The sequence below is a fragment of the Monodelphis domestica genome, chromosome 5 (assembly GCF_027887165.1).
Source record: "Monodelphis domestica isolate mMonDom1 chromosome 5, mMonDom1.pri, whole genome shotgun sequence".
Classification (NCBI taxonomy): domain Eukaryota; kingdom Metazoa; phylum Chordata; class Mammalia; order Didelphimorphia; family Didelphidae; genus Monodelphis; species Monodelphis domestica.
In genome coordinates this window covers 126,369,983-126,392,186 of record NC_077231.1, presented here as the reverse complement: position 1 = coordinate 126,392,186, position 22,204 = coordinate 126,369,983, and the positions used below count along the sequence as shown (strand labels likewise).

Genomic DNA, 22,204 nt, shown 5'->3' with positions numbered 1-22,204 from the left:
TAAATTAATCTCCATGGATTGCTCAATCACAACAGTTTTTAAGCCATCTCAGAAGATTATATATCTTCTCTCAATGATGTCATCTGCTTCTATGGTTTCAATTATCACATGTGTGTAGAAGACTCTCAGATCCAGATATTCAGTCCTATTTGGAGTATAGCTCCAATTGACTTTACAGACTGAACCTTTCAAGAACAAAGCTCATTTTCTTAACTTTCATAACTTAACCCCTTCTCCAAACTTCTCTCTTTTAAGATCAGTATAATACTTCACACCACACAGATATATGATTTTGGTGTTATTCTTAGTAACTAGTTTCTAAATTTCATTAATTACATCTCCACAACATGTCTTGTATCTGTCCCCTTCTCTCCATCATTGTTACCATTCATATTCACTCAGCATCTTTCCTCCGGACCATTGTGACTCTTTCCTAATTGGAATCCCTGTTTCCAATCCCTTCCCTCTCTGATTCATCTGCTTAGATACCAAAAGAACCAATTCTGACCATTCCACTCTCCAAGAAATTAGAAGTACCCTATTGCTTCAAGGATAAAGTAAAAACTTTTTAGTTGACATTGAAAATCCTTTAAACGATAGCTTCAGGCCTCATATTCATTTCATATAAATCCCCTTCTCACACCAACATTTTAGCCAAAATGGCTAAAAGTTTTTTGAATTTTCCCAAACTTTCATATCTCCCCTTCATATCTTTACATAGGCTATCTCCACCATACCTAGAATGCACTCTTTTCAGCTCTGCTTCTTAGAATTTTGAGTTTCTTTCAAAATTCAGTTCATATACATCCTCCTAAAGTCTTTCATGATCTCTTTCCCCTTAATGTAGGTAAGCAGTTCATCACTAGCCACTAAGTTCTACTCCTTCATTACAAATATGCATGGGAAGTTTTGGTTTGTTTCTTTTCACAGAGTACAGATTAGTAAAAATGGTATCTTGATAAACATTCTACAGGTATTATTTCATTTGTTTCTGACAACAACTCTGTGAAAAAAGATTTTATCTTTTAGGTATACAGAAGATCATTGTATAGGAATCATCATTTGAGTAGTTACTGTAAAAGCTTTTCATGTCAGCATCTGGAAACAGGAAAAGAAAAACTTGAGAAATATAATAATGTCAAATTTCAGCTACTGACAAATGATTACTTCTTTAGATATGAGGAAACTGGGGCGGAGATTTTAAGTCACTCATCAAGGTCACACAGCTAGTGAGTAGGAGAGGCAAGATGTAAATTCGGGGCTTCCTGACCTCAAGCCTAGGACTCTACTTGCCCTTCTAGTTGCAGATTAAGCAGAGAAAGAAAGGAGAAATGAATGAGTAAGAAGACAAAGAATAGGGGATGATCTTTGAGATGGAATGTATCTGGTTATGGAGCACTATATATATTGAATGGAAACACTCAATTTCCAAATGCCTCCTTCCCTTCATTTGTTTTCATTATTTTTTTTAACCTAGATGGACATCTCCCAAAACTCGAATCTGAGGCTTTTTATTCTTTTTCTCCTATAGTTGAAAAACCCAGGCATTATCATGAACATGAAGAAACAGCTGAGATGATGGCAGCCAGAATCGACAGGGATGTTGTAAGTAGAAGCAATAAACTTTGGGGCACTTGTTTGGAAGATGATTTAAAAGAAAAAACAATTTTTAAGAAACATTTTTTTTTAAATGAGTATATTCCTCTTTCAGAGAGTTCCAAAAATTGCATGTTAGGTTACTCTTTATCTTTGTTATTGTTCTAGCCCTATGATTTCATCAGTATAAGTAATACCCAGCATAGAGCCTTCCTTCACTAATACAGATTAACAACTCACATGTAACTCTGAGTTTTAGAGATGTACTTAGAGATGGACTCACCCAGGGCCGCCAGGTTTTAGAGGCATTTCTTAGAGCCAAGTCTTCCTATATCCATTATACCATACTTCTCCTTTATATTAATGACTAGATCTTTGCTCCAGTGAATGAACATTAAATATGAATTAGTTCACATGATAAGAAATTGAATTGAGGGATTCTGTTTTAATTTCATTTTTCTAAAACCATTATATCTTAGTTATCAGTTCTGAGACTGAAGAGGGTCAAGGTCAGGGTAATTGGGATTAAGAGGTCTGCCCAGTCACACTTCTAGGAAGTGTCTGAAGTTAGATTTGAACCCAGGTCCTCCCAACTCCAGCCCTGGTGCTCTCTGTCCTATTTAGATGCCCAGATTGAGAATTTTTAAAAATAGTGTTACTTTCTGGTTTCTTTTGTTACCTACATTTGTAATTTGTGATTTTGTTTAGAATTAGGTAGCAAAACTAGTTTGGAATTGCGTTAGAACAATCTTTCTAAATTTTCCATTCCTCATTAAAAAGCAATTTTAGAAGCCCCCCAAAATGAAGGTATAATTTCCAATGTACAATATGGTATCTGAAGGTCTTTTGCCAACAGTCCAAATGTGTGAAATCATAAGCCTGTTTGATATTAATGTAGTGTATTCTCTGTGTTTCATATATGGGAAAAGTTTTCTAGGTTTAGCAAAAAAATATAGAAACAGTAATTTTCTAATTGAATATTTTCATCTACCACATATAGAGTAAAATCAAAATAGTAGACTTGAGCTGATATACAAATTGATTTCTGGTATCCTTTAAACCTTTGACATGGCACAGTATCATTAAATAATTTTCTTTTTGCCAATTGTAATTTTTTAGTGCTATTATATTCAAGTGGCACATTTATATCGTTGTAATATTGTATATCTCTTTCATTCTGAGAAATAATATACATTTTCAATATGCTTTTCATAGTAATGCTGAGAAAATAGATCAATGCTAAAACAAGTGATTTTATCTTTTAAGAACACTGAAGATCATTGTATAGAAGTCATAATTTGAGTAGTTACTGTAAAAACTTTTTGTGTTTGCATTTGGAAACAGGAAAAGAAAATCTTGAGAAATATAATAATGTCAGATTTTAGCCACTGACATTTTTTCATTTCTGTTTCCTGGAATTCACTGTAATCTTGAATTTTACAAGTGGAAGTTTAAAACTTCCTATTTTTTCTTTGATGCCTACTAGTATGCAGGGTAATCATAATATTATTTTGAAATTTTTCTTCTCTTATGTTTTAGCAAATTTTAAATCATATTTTGGATGACATTGAATTTTTTATCACCAAACTTCAAAAAGCAGCTGAAGCATTCTCTGAGCTTTCCAAAAGGAAAAGGACCAAGAAAAACAAAAGGAAAGGCCCAGGGGGTAAGTTGGATTTTACTCAGTTTGTAAAGTTAAGACTAACAGATTGGTACAAATTTTGGGTTCCATCATAACCTAGAAAAAGCCATTCAGGTAAATTTTTTCCCTATTTCTTTGAAACCCAAGATATTTTAGGAATGCATTGCAAGGAGTGCATATTTACACTCACATACTTTCTAAGTAAGCACCAGGATTTTAATTTGAAATGTAGCAATGCTGCCATGCATGTACTTGTTTGCATATTAAGATTAAGATTGGATTTTTTAAAAATAAGGTCAAATAAATGGTAAATAAAACACATGACATAATAGAGGAAAATGAAGTTGTGGCATATGATTGTGATGGAATACTATTGTACTGTAAGATATTAATTTTTTTAAATGGAAAGATCTACATGAAGTCATGAAGAGTGAAATGAGCAGAACCAAGAGAATATGATATGCAACAAATGAAATATTGTTTGATAAATAGCTGTCATTGTCCATTTCCAGAGAAAGAACTGATTAATAAAAACATGCGTGACAGTTTTATATTTACACTTATTTTGCTTTTTCAAATAATGCCTTCTCTAGAGCAGGGAGTGCAGGAAGTGAGAGAAAAGCGTGGGAACTTGAATATAAAAAACAAACAAGTAAATAATTTTTAAAAAGACATACCACAATATTTATCAACTAATATTTTAGTCTAAAAATAAAGCAAGAGATTTTGTTCTTGTGAAAATCAGAAAAGAAAATTCCAACACTTCCTGAACTAGGAATTTTTCCTCCAACATCCAGAAGATGACAAAAGCAATCCAGAGTAGAGCTTGTTATGGGACTTTGGTATTTCTCCATTCACTTATCTCTAGAAAGGAAATATGTTTTCTGAATGGTGGATCTTATATTTCAGTTGTTACCATCATCAAAGTACATATAATAGCCAATAGCTAGCATTTGTGTTAGACTTTAAGAATTGTCAAGCACTTTGCATAGTAATAAATGCCTCTTTTGATTTGATCCTTATAACAACCCTGTAAGATAGATATTATCATCATTGACATTTTACCCATGAGGAACCTATGATTGAAAAAAAAATAAGTGATTTTCTAAGGATCACAGGGCTAAGAAGTATCTGAAATAGGATTTGAATTAAAATCTTCTTGTCTCTAAATCTGACACTCTACCCATTACCCATTATAATTTCACATTGGCATTATTATTGAGTATTCATTTTATTATTATTATTATTCATTTTAATGATATGGTATTTGGGGAAGGAGAAGATAAAATCCAATTGTATTCATGTTTATTAATCCAAAGGCTGGAACTGTCCATACGTTTCCTGTTTCACAGTGAACCATTATCTCCTTAGCTATTCTTTAAAATTGCCAGAATTGTGTATCATTGACTATCATTTTATTTGTAATGATGATTATAATTTATTTCTATAGTCTTTTAAGATTTACTAAACCTTCCTCATAGTAACTGTGATATCCTACTATAGGTATTACTTCCTCTTTAACAGATGAGAAAACTGAGGTTCAGCATGAACAACTGGCTTTTCTAGTCATGAAAATAGTGTTGAGAGTTAATATACACGCCAGTATTTCTCCTAACTTCAAGCCTGGTGCTCTTTTTACTATATCACATGATCTCTTCCATTAAATGATTGTTTACTGAAGGTCTCCAAATTTAATCTGCCTCGAACAGATCATATTCAAAGTAAAGTGATGGTACAAATGTAATACCAAATCTCTGTCAACTCACAGACAGTGAAAATCTGATCCAATAAATGAGAAAATGTGCTTTAATTTGTTCATTTTATTCTACTAGGTAAACTACAGGATCTTAATAAAAATTGACATTTCTTATAATAAATAAATGATTGAAAATAGCTCTCAACAAGGGTAAATATGATACATAATAAATACAACCCTAATTAGAGACTAAAATATGTTCAAATATATTTGAGTAAAAGACTAAATTTATTAAGGAAATAAAATTATATTGAAAATTACAGTCCAGTTAAACATATAAATATGTAGCTAAAGCATTTATCCATGACAGATAAAAGACAAAAAATTTCCATGTTGGTGCAAGTATGGAAAAGAAGCAAATTGTTTACACAAAATAAATGTCTTTTGTGCAACAGTAGCATTGCATCTATTAAACTATATTGAAAATGAGAACTTATCCCTGGACTTTTGACAAACTTGTACTTGGTTACATTGCGAGAGAAGCTATGACTAAGTTTTAGATGGGATATGTATAGATGAAAGCCTTTCTGGATTGCATCTCAAATTAAGCTTTTGGGAATTTTTCTTCATCTTTATTTCACTAGAGGGTGTATTAACACTCCGGGCAAAACCACCACCTCCTGATGAATTCGTTGACTGCTTCCAAAAGTTTAAGCATGGCTTTAACCTCCTGGTAAGTGGAAGACATTCATTTATACAGTACAAATTACTCGGTGAAGAACATTTAAAAAGTTTAGAAACTTGTATATATTTATATTCCTCTTATATATTTGATCAAAACAGAAAAGATGAAGAATGATTTACATGACTTGGTTTAAAAAAAATAATACATCCTTTTTTGTATTTTTCTGACCTTCTTATTTAGCATTATATTCAATTTAAGAAATGGGATTAACCATCAAAAACTATTTCTCCCAATCTAATTAGAGCCAGTCTATCAAATATTTTTATTAGACACAAGGGGATATAAAAGATACTTACAATTCAAAGACAAAAGACAAAACAATTCTTATCCTCAAGATTATATACTGTGATGGGAAGGATGGAGAGGGGAAATGAAAACAAATAAGCTTATGCAGAATTATTCAATGAGGACAAGAATACTTACAAGGAGGTGGTATGTGAGCTGGGTCATAAAGGAAGTTGCAGTGTCTAAAAGGTATGGGTGAGTAGAGAGTACATTCTAGAAATTGGGACAACCTTTGTTAACAACACAGAAGCAGGGGACTGGATTTTGAGTTTGGAGAACACGTATTCCAGTTTGGCTGGAAAATGAAATACATGAAGGTGAACAATATGAAATAAGCCTGGAAAGTTCCTTTGGAGCCTTATTAAGAGAAATTTAAATGCTTATGAAAGCAACATTGGAGAAAATAATTGCAGTTGAATAATGAGGCCAAATTATAAGGGGTTGGTTGAAAAGTTCATAAAAGTATAGGAAATGGAAACTGAAAAAAACAATGACTTTCTTAGGCTCTTGAGAGAGAGATTAATAGGATTATAGACTAGAGGAAGGGAGCAGAGGGAAGGAAGAAGGGAAGGACACAGAGAGAACTGAAGAGGTTAGTTCTATTAAGAAAGAGTAGAAATATTAAAGGATTTAGCCTGGACAAAGAGAAGTGCCAGCTCTTCATCAGAAACTGCAGCAAAAGAGGAGAATGGGATTGGGAGATGATGTTGAAAGATTGTGAGGTGTAAGGGAGGGAGAAGAGATATGGCTTATATTTTCTCTGTAACACTAAGCATGTCCAAAACAAAATTCATCTTCTTTCCCCCTATGTTCGGCCCCCCTTCCCCTATCCCCCTTACTGCAGAAGGCAACACCATCCTCTCAAACCCAAAGACTCACAACTGAAGTCATCCTTGACTCATCACTGTCTCTTACCCCACCTTATCCAATCTGTTGCCTAGGCCTGCCTCTTTCAGCTTGGCAACTTTTCTCAAATATTCCCCCTTCTCTCTTCTGCCATTTCCTCCACTTTATTGCTGGCCCTCTTTGCATCATACCTGGATTATTTCATATCATACTGGTAGGTTTTACCTGCCTCAATTTTCTTTATACTCCACTCGATCATCCAGCCACCAAAATAACTTTTATAAATCATGTCTCTGACCATATCATTCCTGTATTCAGTGAACTCCAGTGAATACAAGAAATATGAATGTGAATAATTTAGCAACTGAGGTTCCAGAGGTCCCGCTGGAACACACATTCAGTGGTGGTTTATTTTCTCATCTCAAAATTTGAGAGGCTACTATAGAATCATAAGATTGATTGCATTTCAAAACAACGGTAACCCTTCTACTAAAGACATTCTGATAACAAGGTCTTGGAGTCTTAGACCCTAGTGCTGGGTAGGACCTATGGTTGAGGTGCCTCCCATCTGAGACTCCGGTGCTCAAGGTGTCCTGGTCTCCAAGTCTCTTGTCCCAACTGTTGACAATGGTAGTTCTTCCTCTATGCCAGCTTCATGGTCATGGAAGGTGGTATTCAAAGCAGAGTAGCAATAGACTCCAACTTGTGGGGATTGTGCAGATAGAAGATTTAGTCACTAAGCACAGGCAAGCCTGGAGTTCCCCTAAATTTAACCCTCTTGGAAGATCTGTGGCAACCATTTTCTTTGTTCTTTTATTTATCATCCATTTAAAGGGAGATACAGAATGTAAGCTGATGCATCCAACTACTCCACAAATATGGACCCTTTAAAATTAAAATGTTATTCAAGATAGCTATTATTCAGTAACCCCTTAGCTATTTGTTGGTTTTTTTGTGTTGTCATATCAAAATTGAATGGATACTGTTTCATAAATTAAATGTTTTTTGTGTGTATCTTTGATTTTTATAAAGACAGTATAAAGTAAAAAAAAAAAACCTAACCTTAACTTACCTTGCTTATGTTGGTCATCGAAGAAGACAAAACTTTGGCTACCATTATGTCAGCAAAAGTGATGACTCACTTGCTCCTCAGGGTAATGTGTATGCTGTCAATTTGACAATGAAATACCCTCTTTGTAATGCAGACCTCCATCTTTCTTTATCTATTGAGTCTTTCCATTGCTTTAAGCAGGGTATTGTTGTTGTTTTTTTAATGTTTTCTTATTGTTTCAGGCAAAACTGAAGTCTCACATCCAGAATCCTAGTGCTGCAGATTTGGTCCATTTTTTGTATACGCCATTAAACATGGTAAGAGATGTGTCCCAAATAGTTGTTGAAGCAGGAATCTTGCTGCCTAGATAATGACTTCCCACTACTTTTTCCTACACCCCACTTAATTTTACTACCCTCCAAAATATTTGTAGTACCTAATTTAAATAATATTTTTCCTATGTAAACTAATGTTGATCAATGTCTTGGGAACTTTCCTTAGAGGAGAAAGATTTGAAGAGTCTCTATATCAGCATATCTCTTGAGGTCTAAATAATTGAAGAGTGGTGGAGGCTTACACCTGCTATGCAACTTCACAATGGAGATTAAATAAATTGATTTTTATTTTTTTAAAGTGCTATTATAATTATTATTAAACATATTTTAATGAACGTAGAAAATGGTAGAATAAAAATCCATTTTGTACATTAAAATACATTAATGATTGTTAGAATAATTTCTACCTCTGAAATTCTATTATTTGGTGAAGTCAAGAAGCATTTATAGATACCTACTAAATGTGAGAGACACTGAGTTCAAATCCCTAGATCATTTTCCATGGGAACTGAGGAAATGGGGAGCAATTGCAGACTTGGAATGTCAGGGAAAGTTTTCATGGATTACATAGCTCCCAAGGTGGGTCTAGAACTAGTAAGGGAGGGACTTCGCAGATTTGGACTGGGAATATAGTGGATGTCATGAGCAAAGGCACAAAGCAGAATAAGAATGGAAAGTATGAAGTTGTCTTTTTTGGCTAGAAATTTGAGCATATGAAGTATGAGATTTTTTTCCTTTTTAACTAAATCTCTCATTTAATTTGTATAGTGAACACTTGGGGTGGTGCTTCCTTCTGCCTAGGGAGATGGCACTTAACCATCTAAGTTATGGTTTTAGAGAATTGCCTCTGTAAATAAGAAAAAATGCTTTAAATTTTTTTTAAAAACTAAAATATGGAAAACCTTGAAGATTAAGATCAGGAATTTATACTTCTATAATTAAAATGTAGAAAATCATTGAAGTTTGGTGATAAAGGAGTGTTATTTGAAAATTTGAAAAAGTGTTATTTGAAAATCTATATATAAAGATGGAGTGTAAAGAAGATGGATATAGCACAGGAAAATTGGTAGGATAATAATATTAATCCAAATGGGAGGAAATAACAATCTTAATAACACTTATAGTTACAATGGGAGTGGAAAGAGGGGAATAGATCTGAGAGATACTGTGAACAAAAAGGAATATCAAATGCTTCATTTCTCAAAATTAAAGCAAGTCTGATATTATTTCTTTTACAGTTTTTAAAAATTTTTACTTGAATAACAAAAAAATCAAATGAAATTTAATCTACTCTCCAGAAGAGAACAAGACAGACTATTAAATAAAATACGAGGCGTAGTTTGTTTCCAAATACAGAAAATTCAGTAACTCAGTTAGTTAATGACAAAAACTAGACAATATCATCTTAGAAGAGGAAAATCCTATTTTACATTAGTTTGTAAGTAGTTCCAATATAAAAATTTAAATGACATTGTTACTGTTAAAAAAATTTCTCATCACTATAAATACTGTCAGAGCAGAATTAAATGTACTATCACATACCAAGAAAGAGATACTGTTCAAATCATGTTTATTGGAATTATTTTTCTACATTTGAAGGTATCTTGGTTTAACTTTAAAGGAATATTATGTGTTTCCACCATGTTTTTTTTTTCTGTACCCTTTACATAGAACTTAATTAGAGGGGGCAGCTGGGTAGCTCAGTGGATTGAAAGCCAGACCTAGAGATGGGAGGTCCTAGGTTCAAATGTGACCTCAGACACTTCACAGCTGTGTGACCCTGGGCAAGTCACTTGACCCCCATTGCCTAGCTCTTACCACTCTTCTGCCTTGGAACCAATACACAGTATTGACTCCAAGATGGAAGGTAAGGGTTTAAAAAAAAAAAAAGAACTTAATTAGAAATCTATTCATATGTATATAAAATGAGACCACTTTATAAGCTACATGTAAAAACACTGACCTTCTTACTTTCTAGCCAAAATATTAGAATAAATGCAAAACCTTTTCATCTTTTCTCCTTAAGAAAAGGATTGTAATAGCTTCTTAAAAACTAACAACTACGTAGTTTAACTTTTGACTTTATTATAACAATATATATTGACCAAATTGATCATAACAATATATTGTTATTTTATATTCTTTTAATTGTTGGCTCATTTTGTATTTTGTACCACAGCAATTTTCCATTATATCTTCTCTCCCCACCCCACTGAATTATCCTTTGTAATATAGAAAAATAATTAGACATAACCAACTCACAGAGAATCTGTGTTCAACAATATGTAGTTCTGAGAATCAATAATAGAGCAGAACAAGGAGAGGGAGTGTTGTATGCCAGGAATTGCAAGAATGATAGTGTTGCTAAATCATAGAATATGTAGAAGGGAGTAACGTTGCAAGAATTGCAAAGGTAGGAAGTTGATACAGGGCTGTGAAAGGTGTTAACAGCCAATGAGTAATTTCTATTTGATCCTAGAAGTAAGAGAGCCATTGCAGTTTATTGAATGGGGTGGGGGGTTGGGGGTGGGACTAAGGCAAGGTATTGACACATTCAAATCTATACTTAAAGCACAGATTGTGTTGGGAAATAAGTGAAGATTGGTCTGGTGTGAAGCAAGACTTGGAACAAAGAAAACAACCAGGAGACTGTTACAATAAAGCAAGGACCTGATTAGTGCAAATCATGATCCTGTAGTCTTGTGTATTCCAATGTGCAGTATTTGAAGTTATAATTGGGTAAAATATAGTCATTGATTCTAGCCTAATGGAAATATGTTGTGTAAAATTTTAAAAATATGACCACAGGAGTCATTCTTTGCACTAATTAGGACCCACCTTGTCCAGATATGAGTTAATGAGCACCTGCACTAGGGTGGTGGCTGTGTGGGTGGAGAGACAGGCACATAGGCAAGAGATGTTGTTAAAGGGAGAAATGATAAGACTTAGCAACTGACTGGACATGTGAAATCATGGCAGGAGAAGAGGCAAGGATGACACCAAGGTGAAGAGCCTAGATGATAAGAGGATGGCAGAACCATAACCAGCACTAGGGAAGTTGGGAGGAGGAAAGGGTTGGGAAGAGTCATAATGAATACTGCTTTGAACACATTGAATTTGAGGTGGCTGTGAGACCTAAATTTCTGGGACTTACCATTTTTTGCCAACTCTATTTATCTACATGTGCACTAATGGGAGTGGTGAGAGAGAAGGTGCTTCCTAGCTTATATGAGCTAGGAATGTGGGTTTGGCCTCTACTTATTTCCTTCCCATTTCAGATCCCCTTTTAAAAAATCCATGAGGTTTTAGCTTTTACCAGTTTACATAAGCAGCAAAGTACTACAGGGAATAGTGTGTGAAACTAAGATTTAGGCAGAACTAACTAATATACTGATCTGTGTGACCATGGGCAAGTCACTTACCTCAATCAGCTTAAGTTTTCGCATCTGTAAAATATGGATAATACTGGCATCTATCATAGAGTTATTGTGAGGATCAAATTAAATTACATCTAAAGCACTTTGAAATTTTAATGTGTTTATGTAAATGTTTGATGTTATTTCCTACCTCCATCACCACTGAAACCAAGGCTATTCTTACTCTAGAAGCAGGACAGGCTTAAATCTAAACTACAGTTAGTTATAGGGATTTACAATATAAGTAAAATAAGTCATGTTGATATGTAATAAACTTTACAATTTTTTACAACTTTAAAAAAATTAATATGTAATATATCCTCCATTGGCTACAATAAATTGTTTTTACAAGTTTTAGTATGGAGTCTATAAGATTTTGACATGTATTTTTCAAGTCTTTATTTCAAAGCAAAATTATCACATTGAATTTGAGTACCTTTGATGATTAATCTGTTCTTTCAAGTCTAGCATTAATTATAACTCATAGATTTTGAATGAGGTTTTAATCAGGCAAGTTTCCAGACCATTGAAGCATATTTATTTGTAGATCCTGGCTAAATATCTTAACATTTCATGATGTTTGGCATAGTACAAAGCCATGTTGTAGTAATCCATTTCCATTTGGGTATTTCTATAATCCTGTAATAATTCTGATTCATCTTATGTCAATATACTTAACAAAATTCATCATTATCTTAATGATAATGAGTTCCAAGCCCAGTAGAAGTAAAAAAAAATCCACAGGATATTTTGCAGCCTAATGGAAATGCCCAGATGTATGACCCTAAACTGGCCCTCTTATCACAGTGATTTTGATAAAACCTTTAATAAAAAGGGGGAATATTGCCAGTAAAAATTTCTTTTTCCAATATCAGTATTCTAATTTTTGCCCTACTCATGAAATGCATAATTTCAAAACTTCCCTATTTTAGTAGTATTTTTTACTAGTCTTCTCACTGTTCTTTTCACTTCAGGAAACCTACAATGCACTGTGGACAAACCAATTATAATCTTCTCAGCTTTGAGGTCTCTGAAGATCTGTTCTTAATTTCTAAGAACTAATTAGGCTAATAGCTTCAAAGTTCTTGGAATAATTTTATTTTATTTTTGACCAAACTTTTCTTTTCATTTTCATGTGATTGATTCTATTTCTTTTATTATTATTATGAATTTTTAATTTTTACAAATTACAGGTCAATACAATTTTTAAAATATTTGTTCTGATATTTTGCATTCCACTTTCTTTCTACCTCCTACCAGTCCCCCCTCCCCAAGAAGGAAAGTATGAGTTGTATAGGTTGTATATCTATATATTACTATCATAATACATATTTCTAAATCTATCATGTTGTGAAAGAAGATACATAATGATTACATTAGGGAAAAATTCATGGAGGAAATAAAGAATGAAATGTTTCAATTTGCAATCAGATTCCCTCTGTTCCTTCTATAGCAGTGGATATCCCTTTTTGGTCATAAATCTCTTGGAGTTGTTCTGGATCCTTCCCTTATTGATAATAGTTGTCATTCACAATTGATTGTCCTATATTATTGTTGTTATTATTTATAATATTCTCCTTATTCTGCTCATTTAATTTTGCACTGCCTCATATAATCATATAAGTCTTTCCAGGTTTGTTTATTTTTTTTTTGTGATCATATTGTTTGTCATTTCTTATGGCACAATAGTATTTCATTACAAGCCTATACTACAACTTGTTCAGCCCATTCCCCAATTCATGGACATCTGTTTAGTTTCCAGTTCTTTTCCACTACAAAAAGAGCTGCTATAAATTTTTTTTGTACAGGCAGACCAATTCTATTTCAATGAGTTTTTGAATAATCCTTGAATACTTGGCTTTTCCATAGAAATGCCAATTATTTCTAAGAAACATTGAAGTATGTTCTTTAAGAGCATACTTTTGAACATAGAAATAACCATTCTTTTAAAAGAATAGAAAAAAGGGAGCAATAAAATGCATGTGTGAGGCATGAAATTCAATACCAAACTGAGAGAAAATTAGCTGAAGTTGGAGAAATAGGTTCAGTATAGTCATATCTGTTCTAGGTTAGATTCTGAGTCAGCCTATTGTCACACAAGACCAAAGATGATTGATTATCCCAAAGAATTTGCACTCCACTTTACTATCAAATTTATTCTCTATCTGGAGGTTTTCCAGAATGTATATTTTCTTTTTAAATCATTGTCTAATACTCAGAAATAACTGTTATGGAAGCAGCTAGAAGGCTTAGTGGGTTGAGAGCTAAGCCCAGAGATGGGAGAGTCCTGGGTTCAAATATGGCCCCAGACACTTCCCAGCTGTGTGACCTTGAGCAATCATTTAACCTCCATTACCTAACCCTAACCACTCTTCTTCATTAGAACCAATATACAGTATTGATTCTTAAATGGAAGGTAAAGGTTTTTTTTTTTTAAGAATTTTTGAAAAGTATTCTTGTTTCTCTCCTAAGAGATACCAGATAAAGACATTTTTAGGAATTATCATCATAATATTTATGAAAGAAACTTAACTATAGAGGATTTTCTCTCATTTCTTATACTATTACCAATATAAATTCTAGATGGGGTGGGGGTGAAGAGGAATGTTGAAATAGTTCAAACATTCTCTCTGTGATTTTTGTAACTTTTATCATGTTTATTTTTTTGTTGCAAAGAGTCATATCCAACTACTCTCACTATAACTTTTATTTTTCTCTCAATATCAGAATGATATTTTTAAATTCTGACTTAGTTGGTTTGTCAATTGGGATTTCTGCAATAAAATCACTAGCTTAGAACCATCAGAGCACAGAACTAGGGTTTTAAAAAGAAACAGTTATATAAAATCAACAGGAAAGTTCTTCCAACACTTTTAAAGAATGTGAATCTTTCGTTTTATTACCATTTGACTGGGACATTTGGTAAATGTTTCAGTACTACATTTCAATAAGAACAGATTGGAAAGTATGGAATATGGGGATGGGGACAAAATAAACAACAGTGTTTTGGTTTTTGTATGATTCTTCTGTGTTTTTACAAAAATCAGCACTTTTAACCTGAAAATAAAATTCTTATTCTTTTAGGTGGTACAGGCAACTGGTGGTCCTGAACTTGCCAGTACAGTACTCAGCCCTCTTTTGACCAAGGATGCAATTGATTTCTTAAATCAGACTGTCAATGTTGAAGAAAGGCAGCTGTGGTTGTCACTGGGAGAAACATGGATTAAACCCAGGTAAAGAACTATATGAATTTAGCATTTTAAATATTTATGGTTTTAAAATATCATTATATTGGAGCCAAATCATTAACCATATATCAATATTTCAGTGGACCTTTGGTATCATCATTGTACAATTTTGTGATCCTAAAAAGTCTTCACAGAAATTCTTTCCAAAGTTCTGGCAGACTTCTAGGTCATTTAACAAGTACAATCAGAACCTTCTGGTTGTATGTCTGTTTTCCTTCAGTTTTAACAGATAACTGACTATGTTCCATTTGCCATTATACATTTCCCAGATGATAATAATTGCTGCTACTTTTTGTTCATCAATTATAATTAGTAATATGCAACAGCCTACTCATGTCCATCACATATAATTCCAATTCCCCTTCTGTTGGGTATAATTCAGGTTCTTTGGAAGTACATGAATTGCAGCCATGTAGCTTCATGGAAAGAATATTGCTGTTTGAATGATGGATTTTTGTGTCAGGAATCAGTTGGAATCACTGAAAATTCTACACTTTTACAACCACCACAAAAATACACCTGATGCCCTTCTTACTAGGCAATCGATTCTGGACCAAGACAGAAATAAGAGTCAAATCATAATAACCCTTTATGATAGCCAAGAACTGTAAACAAAAGTAAATGCACACTGTTTGGGGAATAGCTGAAAAAAATGAACTGTGATTTATGAACATAATGGAATATTATTGTGTATAAAAACAATTAATATAAAGAATTCAGATAAATATGGGAAGATTTTTTTAAAATGTCAGGTGAATGAAATAAGCAGAACCAAAAGAACAATAAACAAAATGACTACAAGAATGTGAGTAAAGAGATCATGAACTCTGAACAGTTAAATCATTGTCCTAAAGAACAGATATTGAAATATACCCTTTTTCCTTGAGCCATAAAAACAAAAGACTTGCTTTTTACCTGGAATGTTGTATGTATAGTTTTAGTATTGGGTGTAGGCTTTACTTTTGTTTCTTAGTTACATGAAAGGATTCAGGCTAGAGGGTCAGAGTTATTTTCAAAAATGACTTGAGGTATAAAACCAAAAATACCTTAATTGGTGTTTTTTAAAATAGCTAACTCTTCTCTTCTGTAGTTTTTCTTCAGGATTCTGCCAATGCATGTATATAGTTCATGTTCATAAAGATTTCATAGAGATGAAAAAATGGTCATATTGATCTATATCTATCTATAGATAGTTATTGATAGTAACCTTTTAGAAGCAATGCTCCTTGCTGTCTCTCCAAACATTCAGTACTATCTTCTCTTATAAATAGTTTAAGAATATACAACATATTTTGTTTGATGTATTTAATCTCATCCAATTGTTCTCCACAAGTTAATTATTTAAGTATCATACATTTCTTCTTACAATTCCACCACTTGAGTAATGTTTTATAGTTCAAATGTGGTCATTCCACTGTCTGAGAGGATTAAAATAGATTTCACAGAAACACAGAGATATCCTTTCCATTTGTCATCCATCTTGTAGTCAACTTTCCAGTTTTATCTATTAATCCACTTGAATTACTGGAACACTTGGATTTCGTCCTGGACTTTCTTCTGCCCTTTTTTCTCTTCTATTGTTATTTGTAATTTTCTGAGTATTGCTACTTGTTATTTTCCATTATTGCCCTCCATAAAGTTTTGGAGATGAATTTTATTCAAAACAAGTGTTGGCCTTGGCTGCCATATATCATAAAATTCTTGGCCTTGAAGAAGGTTTCTGGTTTTCTTGAGTCTGTTCATGACATCGGTTAAGCTTCTGTAGGAAATGATGACAGTTGTATCTAAGATTTTACTAGTCTTTTTTAATGTCATATGAAGAGACAAGGCAAAACTAATATATTTTCCTACAGTGCCATCTTGGAGTCTATGTTAATTTTGACCTTTGCTGTAACTAATCAGTCCAATGATTGTTTCAGAAATTACTATTACAAGAGTAATAATTATTTCTTAAAATTTTAAGGTCATCACCATCATTTTTGTGATATTATTTTATTTTTATAGTTACCTTAGCTCACAGATCTTCAGATGAACTATTATCTAACCATATCTCTTTTGAGAATTAATTTTGATGAACTAATTAAAATCCTAAGTGGGCAATTAGAAACAATTTTTTTAAAGTTAATGTAATCTTGGGATTCTTATAGAGACAGACATGGTTTTCAGGAAAAAGAAATTGATAGCCTATTATAACTCTGCATTAATCCAATCAAGAATGGTACCTGACTTTTGAATAGAGAGGAGGATTTGAATAAGATAAATGCTACAGAGATAAAATCTATAAGATTTGGTAACTTATAATGATGTAGAATATGAGAGAATGAAGAGATTCAATGGGGATTATTCTGAGATGAAAAATTTTTGTTGTTATTTAGTTTGACACTCCGTGATCCCATTTGGCGTTTTCTTGTCAAAAATACTGGAGTGGTTTGTCATTTCCTTCTCCAGCTTATTTTATAGAAGACGAAAAAAGACAAATAGTATTAAGTGACTTGCCCAAGGTCATATAACTAGTAAGTATCTGAGGCCAGATTTGATAGAGCCTCCTGAGTCCAGGGCTGGCACTCTCTCTACTGAGCCAGCTAGTTGAGGTGGAAAATGGATTAGATTTATTTTGTTTAGCCCTGAGGGCAGAAGTGGGAGCAGAGGCTCAAAGTTTTAAAGATACAAATTTAAAATTCATGTAAGGAAAACTGCTTCACATTAAAAGCTATTCAAAATTGGAAGGTGCTATCTCATGAGTTCTCCCTCACTTCAAATAAACTGTCTTTGCATGAAGACTGTATGACCAATTTTTTAGATACACAATAGAGAGGATTTCTTCTAAAATATGAGTTGGACAAAATAGCTACTGAAAATATCTTCTGAATATTTTCTTTTTGAAATTCTATGGTTCTGGAAATGTGAAGGTCTTACGAGCGAAAGTTGAAATTTTGTCCCTGTTACCTAGTGAAGGTATGTGTTATAAAAGAGTAAGCTAGAATTGAGAATTTATTAATTGAAGAATGAAAAAATTTAAGAAATAGATTCTGGACCATGGCTTAAAATATATAAATGAGGAGATCTTAGCCAGGCATTGAATGTACCTAACATGGGCTGGTAATAATACACTTGCTTATGGTCTTAGAAATCTAATCAAAATCACTTTAAGCTAAAAATGGATTTGGAGAAAACTATATGTATATCTGCCAAGATACCTGCCCTGGAGGGTACCTACAATTTAAGGAGAATAATAGCAGTACAAATACTCAGAAATTCACAAGAGACAAAAATAAAAATCCAAGAAAAGAACCAGCAATAAAAATGAATGGCTTCAAGTATTTAAAAATGTACATTACATGGGTGACAAGCAGAATGTAGTAGAAATTTTTATTCTCCAAGTGCAATACTGGGATTTGATAGGATTAGATAATACCCCCCAACTGGAATATGACTTTGAAGGGTATATCTTGCTCAAAAGGAATAGGATATGTTAAGTATATGTATGTATATTGGAAAATTTGGGGTACTTTTAGAAAAAAATCATTTATATAGATATATATCTGTTAAATAGGCTTCTAGAACCTGGCACATAGCAGGCACTTAACAAATGCTTATTGATAGACCAATTGATCTAAAACTGGCAGGGACCTAAGAGAATATCTAGTCCAACCCCATAATTTATAGATAAGGAAACTGAAGCCTAGAGAGTAAAAGGAAGGCACAGGACAGGAGGGGATGTAGTCACAAAACCTAGTAGTAATAGAAGAAATCTTTGAAACCATCTAGTCTGATCTCCTAATTTTACAGAAATACAGGAGCTAGAGGAGGAAACATAGGGGAAAGCATTTTGGCTAAGGATCAAGAAAGGAAGAAACATAAGTGATTTATTGTCTTCAGAGTATACTTACAGGTATTGGTCAAAATGAAAGGAAGTAGAGGAGTACTTCAAGAAACATCAATAGGTGAGCATGGTGACATAATATAATAATCATGAGAGACTTCAATTATCTGGACATCTGCTGGAGTGTGCTTTCTCTGCATAGAGAAGAGCATCTAGAAATTTTGTGATTTACCTTAGTAACAACTTCATTATTCAAAATACAAAAGTATCTAAACCTAGTTGCCATCAAAAATTAGGTCTAAGTTGCTGAAGTAGAAACAATGAGAATTTTGGGTGGAAGACAATTTCCTCTTGGAATTTGTGACTGAAAAAGAAGAGAAAAACCAGGAAGTCTCTGACATCCATGTTAGCTATTGGGAGAGCAGGTATCAAAGGCCATGGTCTAAAATTCTTTGTGGAAAGTAAGGCTAGGATGTTCCCAAGAATGAAATTATGATGCTTACTAACAAAAACAATTTTGATGAGGAAAAACATGAATTATTTCCTTACAAAAGATAAGGATGTACAGATCAATCAATTTTGATTTTAAAAGACATCTAAAGAAAACAGAAGTAAATGTGGAGAGCAAGGGACAAAAATCCAAGTAAAGATGGATAATATCTGTTGGTCTAATGTCTGCCAAATGAGTCTGCCAAATTTCCAAAGACAGTTTTATTTTTGTTATTTATGGTTGCTTTTGCCTAAGTGGAGGAAAAGTTGGAGGAAAAGTAAAGGATCAAAGTAGGGGCAAGAACAGCTTGGGGTGGATGCAATGGTAATAATTGAAGAGAAGGGAAAAACAGCTGCTCACCTCATTTTCTCCTTCTAATTGTCAAGAATGACCCTTCAAGTGAAAAGAGGCTGACTAAAAATGAGGACTGAGAATTGACACCTAGGCTAAATAGGGAGAGTTGGTACAAGATTAGCTGTCTTTGATGAGTTCAAGTCACCAGCTTCAGACAAAATTACTTCCCAGAATACTGAGCAGAGTGTTAACTGTGATTGCTGTCAGGAATCTTTGAAGAATTAATAGAGTTTTGGAGTTTCCAGATAGTATCCTTATAGTACTGGAGATGGATAAATATCCCTTACTTTTGGAGAACGGAAAATGAATGGAAATAGCAAACTGTAATAAATGAACCTGAGTTTTATTCCTGATAAAATTCCAGAAGTTATTTGTGAACCTTTGTAAAAGACACTGAAGATTACAAGGAGGTTGCATGGCTTCCTCAAAACCAAACTGTACCAGACAAACCTCATTTCCTTCTGGGATAAGATACTTGATTGATTCTTCATGGGAATGTTGAAAAGACCTAATTTTCTTAGATTTTCACAAAGTATTTAACAGTGTTTCTCAGGATTTTCTTGTAGATAGAAAATACAGATTTTCCTTTTTCTGCCTTTGTCACCATGCAAATATCAAAAGAAACCATGCAGGACTTGGTTGTTTTATGTTTTGTGTTTCAAGGAATGTCAAAGAATGTATCACTTAATGGCCAAGTATTAAGTATACCTCTCTTTACTTAATAACAATAGTTGATGTTTATGTAGATACTTTAACATTCTAAAACATTATTTGAAAAATAAATAATTTCAGATTTTAAAATTTGCTTTTTTGATAATTTCCTAACTATGCCACTAATTTATTATAATATTGAAATAACACACAAACCATACCACTCCCTTTTCCCATTCATTTATTTATTTATTTATTCATTCATTCATTCATTCATTTATTTATTTATTTATTCTTTCATTTATTTATTTATCTATTTGTTTGTTTGTTTGTTTAGTTATTTTTTTAAAAACCCTTACCTTCCATCTTGGAGTCAATACTTTGTATTGGCTCCAAGACAGAAGAGTGGTAAGGGCTAGGCAATGGGGGTCATGTGACTTGCCCAGGGTCACACAGCTGGGAAGTATCTGATGCCAGATTTGAACCCAGGACCTCTCATCTCCAGGCCTGACTCTCAATCCACTGAGCTACCCAGCTTCCCCCTCCCCTTTATTTAGACACTATTTGTTTTACAGAAACATGGAATGTGGTTTTGATTTCAGAAGAGAATAGAGTATAAAGCCTTGTAAACACTACAGATTGCTTTTAAAATTCAAAAGAATTTACTTTTTGTACCCTAGCATTATGAACAAGAAGCGGCATGAGAGTAATTAAAGAACCAGCATTAAAACCAAAAAGACTTGGGTTAAAATCCTAATTTTGATAACCTCCTGCCTCAGTGACCCATTTTCAAAATCCTAGATAATTCTTTATGATTATGTTAAAGAAAAGATGCTATCCTGCAGTGATAGAGGAATTTCTTTCACTCAGGAATTCCTTATACTGATGAAATCATAGATCTAATCTCTGTATTGCAGCATACAAATGTTTTTTACAAGAACATTTTTAAGTTAGTCAACTAGCATTTACTATGTGTTAGTTACTGGGTACAAAGAAAAATAAAGAATCCCCACTGTCAAGGAACTCACAGTTTAATGGGAAAGAGATAATATGAACAATTTTATACAAACAGGTTATATACAGAAAATCAACAGAGGAATTGCAGTAGCATTATTGGGGATTGAAAAGAACTTTCTTCAAGATGGCAGGGAGTTAGCTGAGACTTAAGGAAATTCAAGGAAGCTAGGAGGCAGAGATGTGGAAGCAGAGAATTCTAGGCATAAGGGACAGCAAATTTAAATGTTTCTTAAATAAGTGAGTTATGATAGACTTAATAGATCTAGAAGCCATGCATAATAAATCTTTACCCTAAATTAACTTTATTAAATGTATCAGATTTAAAGTTAAAAAAAAAAACAGTTAAAACTATGCCATTCTTCACCTTAACTTCCAAACAAAATGAGAAATTGCATAATTTCACTTGTAAAAAAAGGATATTATAAATGCCTAAGAAAAGCAGTGATTATTTCAGGTTATAATTTTTTAAAGTACATTAGGAAGTGGAAGACATACTTATCTGATATCCGTATTGGTCCAAGGAATGTAATATCATACTCATGACCAATGGATAATATGAGACTACTTATTGGGCAAATGATAAATACTGGATCGTGCTACATCTCCCAAGTAGTCACCCTGGGGGGCTCAGAATTCTCAGATTCTGAGATATGCAGCTGTATAGGTGCTGTCAGAACTTTAACTTACCCAGAGATGCATACATACCTTTAAAGATCAATAGCCCTTGACTAAAGTGACCCAAGGAGTGAATTCCAGGCACAGGACTTAAATTTAGATAATAAGCAACATGTAACAGCATAAATAAATGTAACAGCAATTCGTTTATAGCACCAGGGCACTGCGCAATATGGATTAAGCCCTGTATCTAGGTAAATATTAAAACTTAGCCAAGCTGGACAGGAAAATCATGTACTATAGCATCTGGATTATGTAAGCAAATGAAAAGGCAAAATAAGACAAGACACACAAACACTTCAAAGCTTCGAAACAGTCATAAGCAAATCACATT

At 33.3% G+C, this 22,204-nt stretch overlaps 1 protein-coding gene across 9 annotated transcripts in view; it reads left to right on the top strand.

Moving 5' to 3' along the window:
• EPS8 (epidermal growth factor receptor pathway substrate 8) overlaps positions 1 to 22,204 on the top strand; it is a 262,450-nt gene that overhangs the window by 191,149 nt on the left and 49,097 nt on the right. For all 9 annotated transcript variants that reach the window (XM_056799298.1, XM_056799296.1, XM_007503603.3 and 6 more), the window contains 5 exons: positions 1,532 to 1,605; positions 3,136 to 3,262; positions 5,579 to 5,667; positions 8,104 to 8,178; positions 14,697 to 14,845. In XM_056799298.1, the coding sequence (XP_056655276.1) occupies positions 1,532 to 1,605; positions 3,136 to 3,262; positions 5,579 to 5,667; positions 8,104 to 8,178; positions 14,697 to 14,845 (514 nt within the window). The remainder of the gene's footprint in view (positions 1 to 1,531; positions 1,606 to 3,135; positions 3,263 to 5,578; positions 5,668 to 8,103; positions 8,179 to 14,696; positions 14,846 to 22,204) is intronic.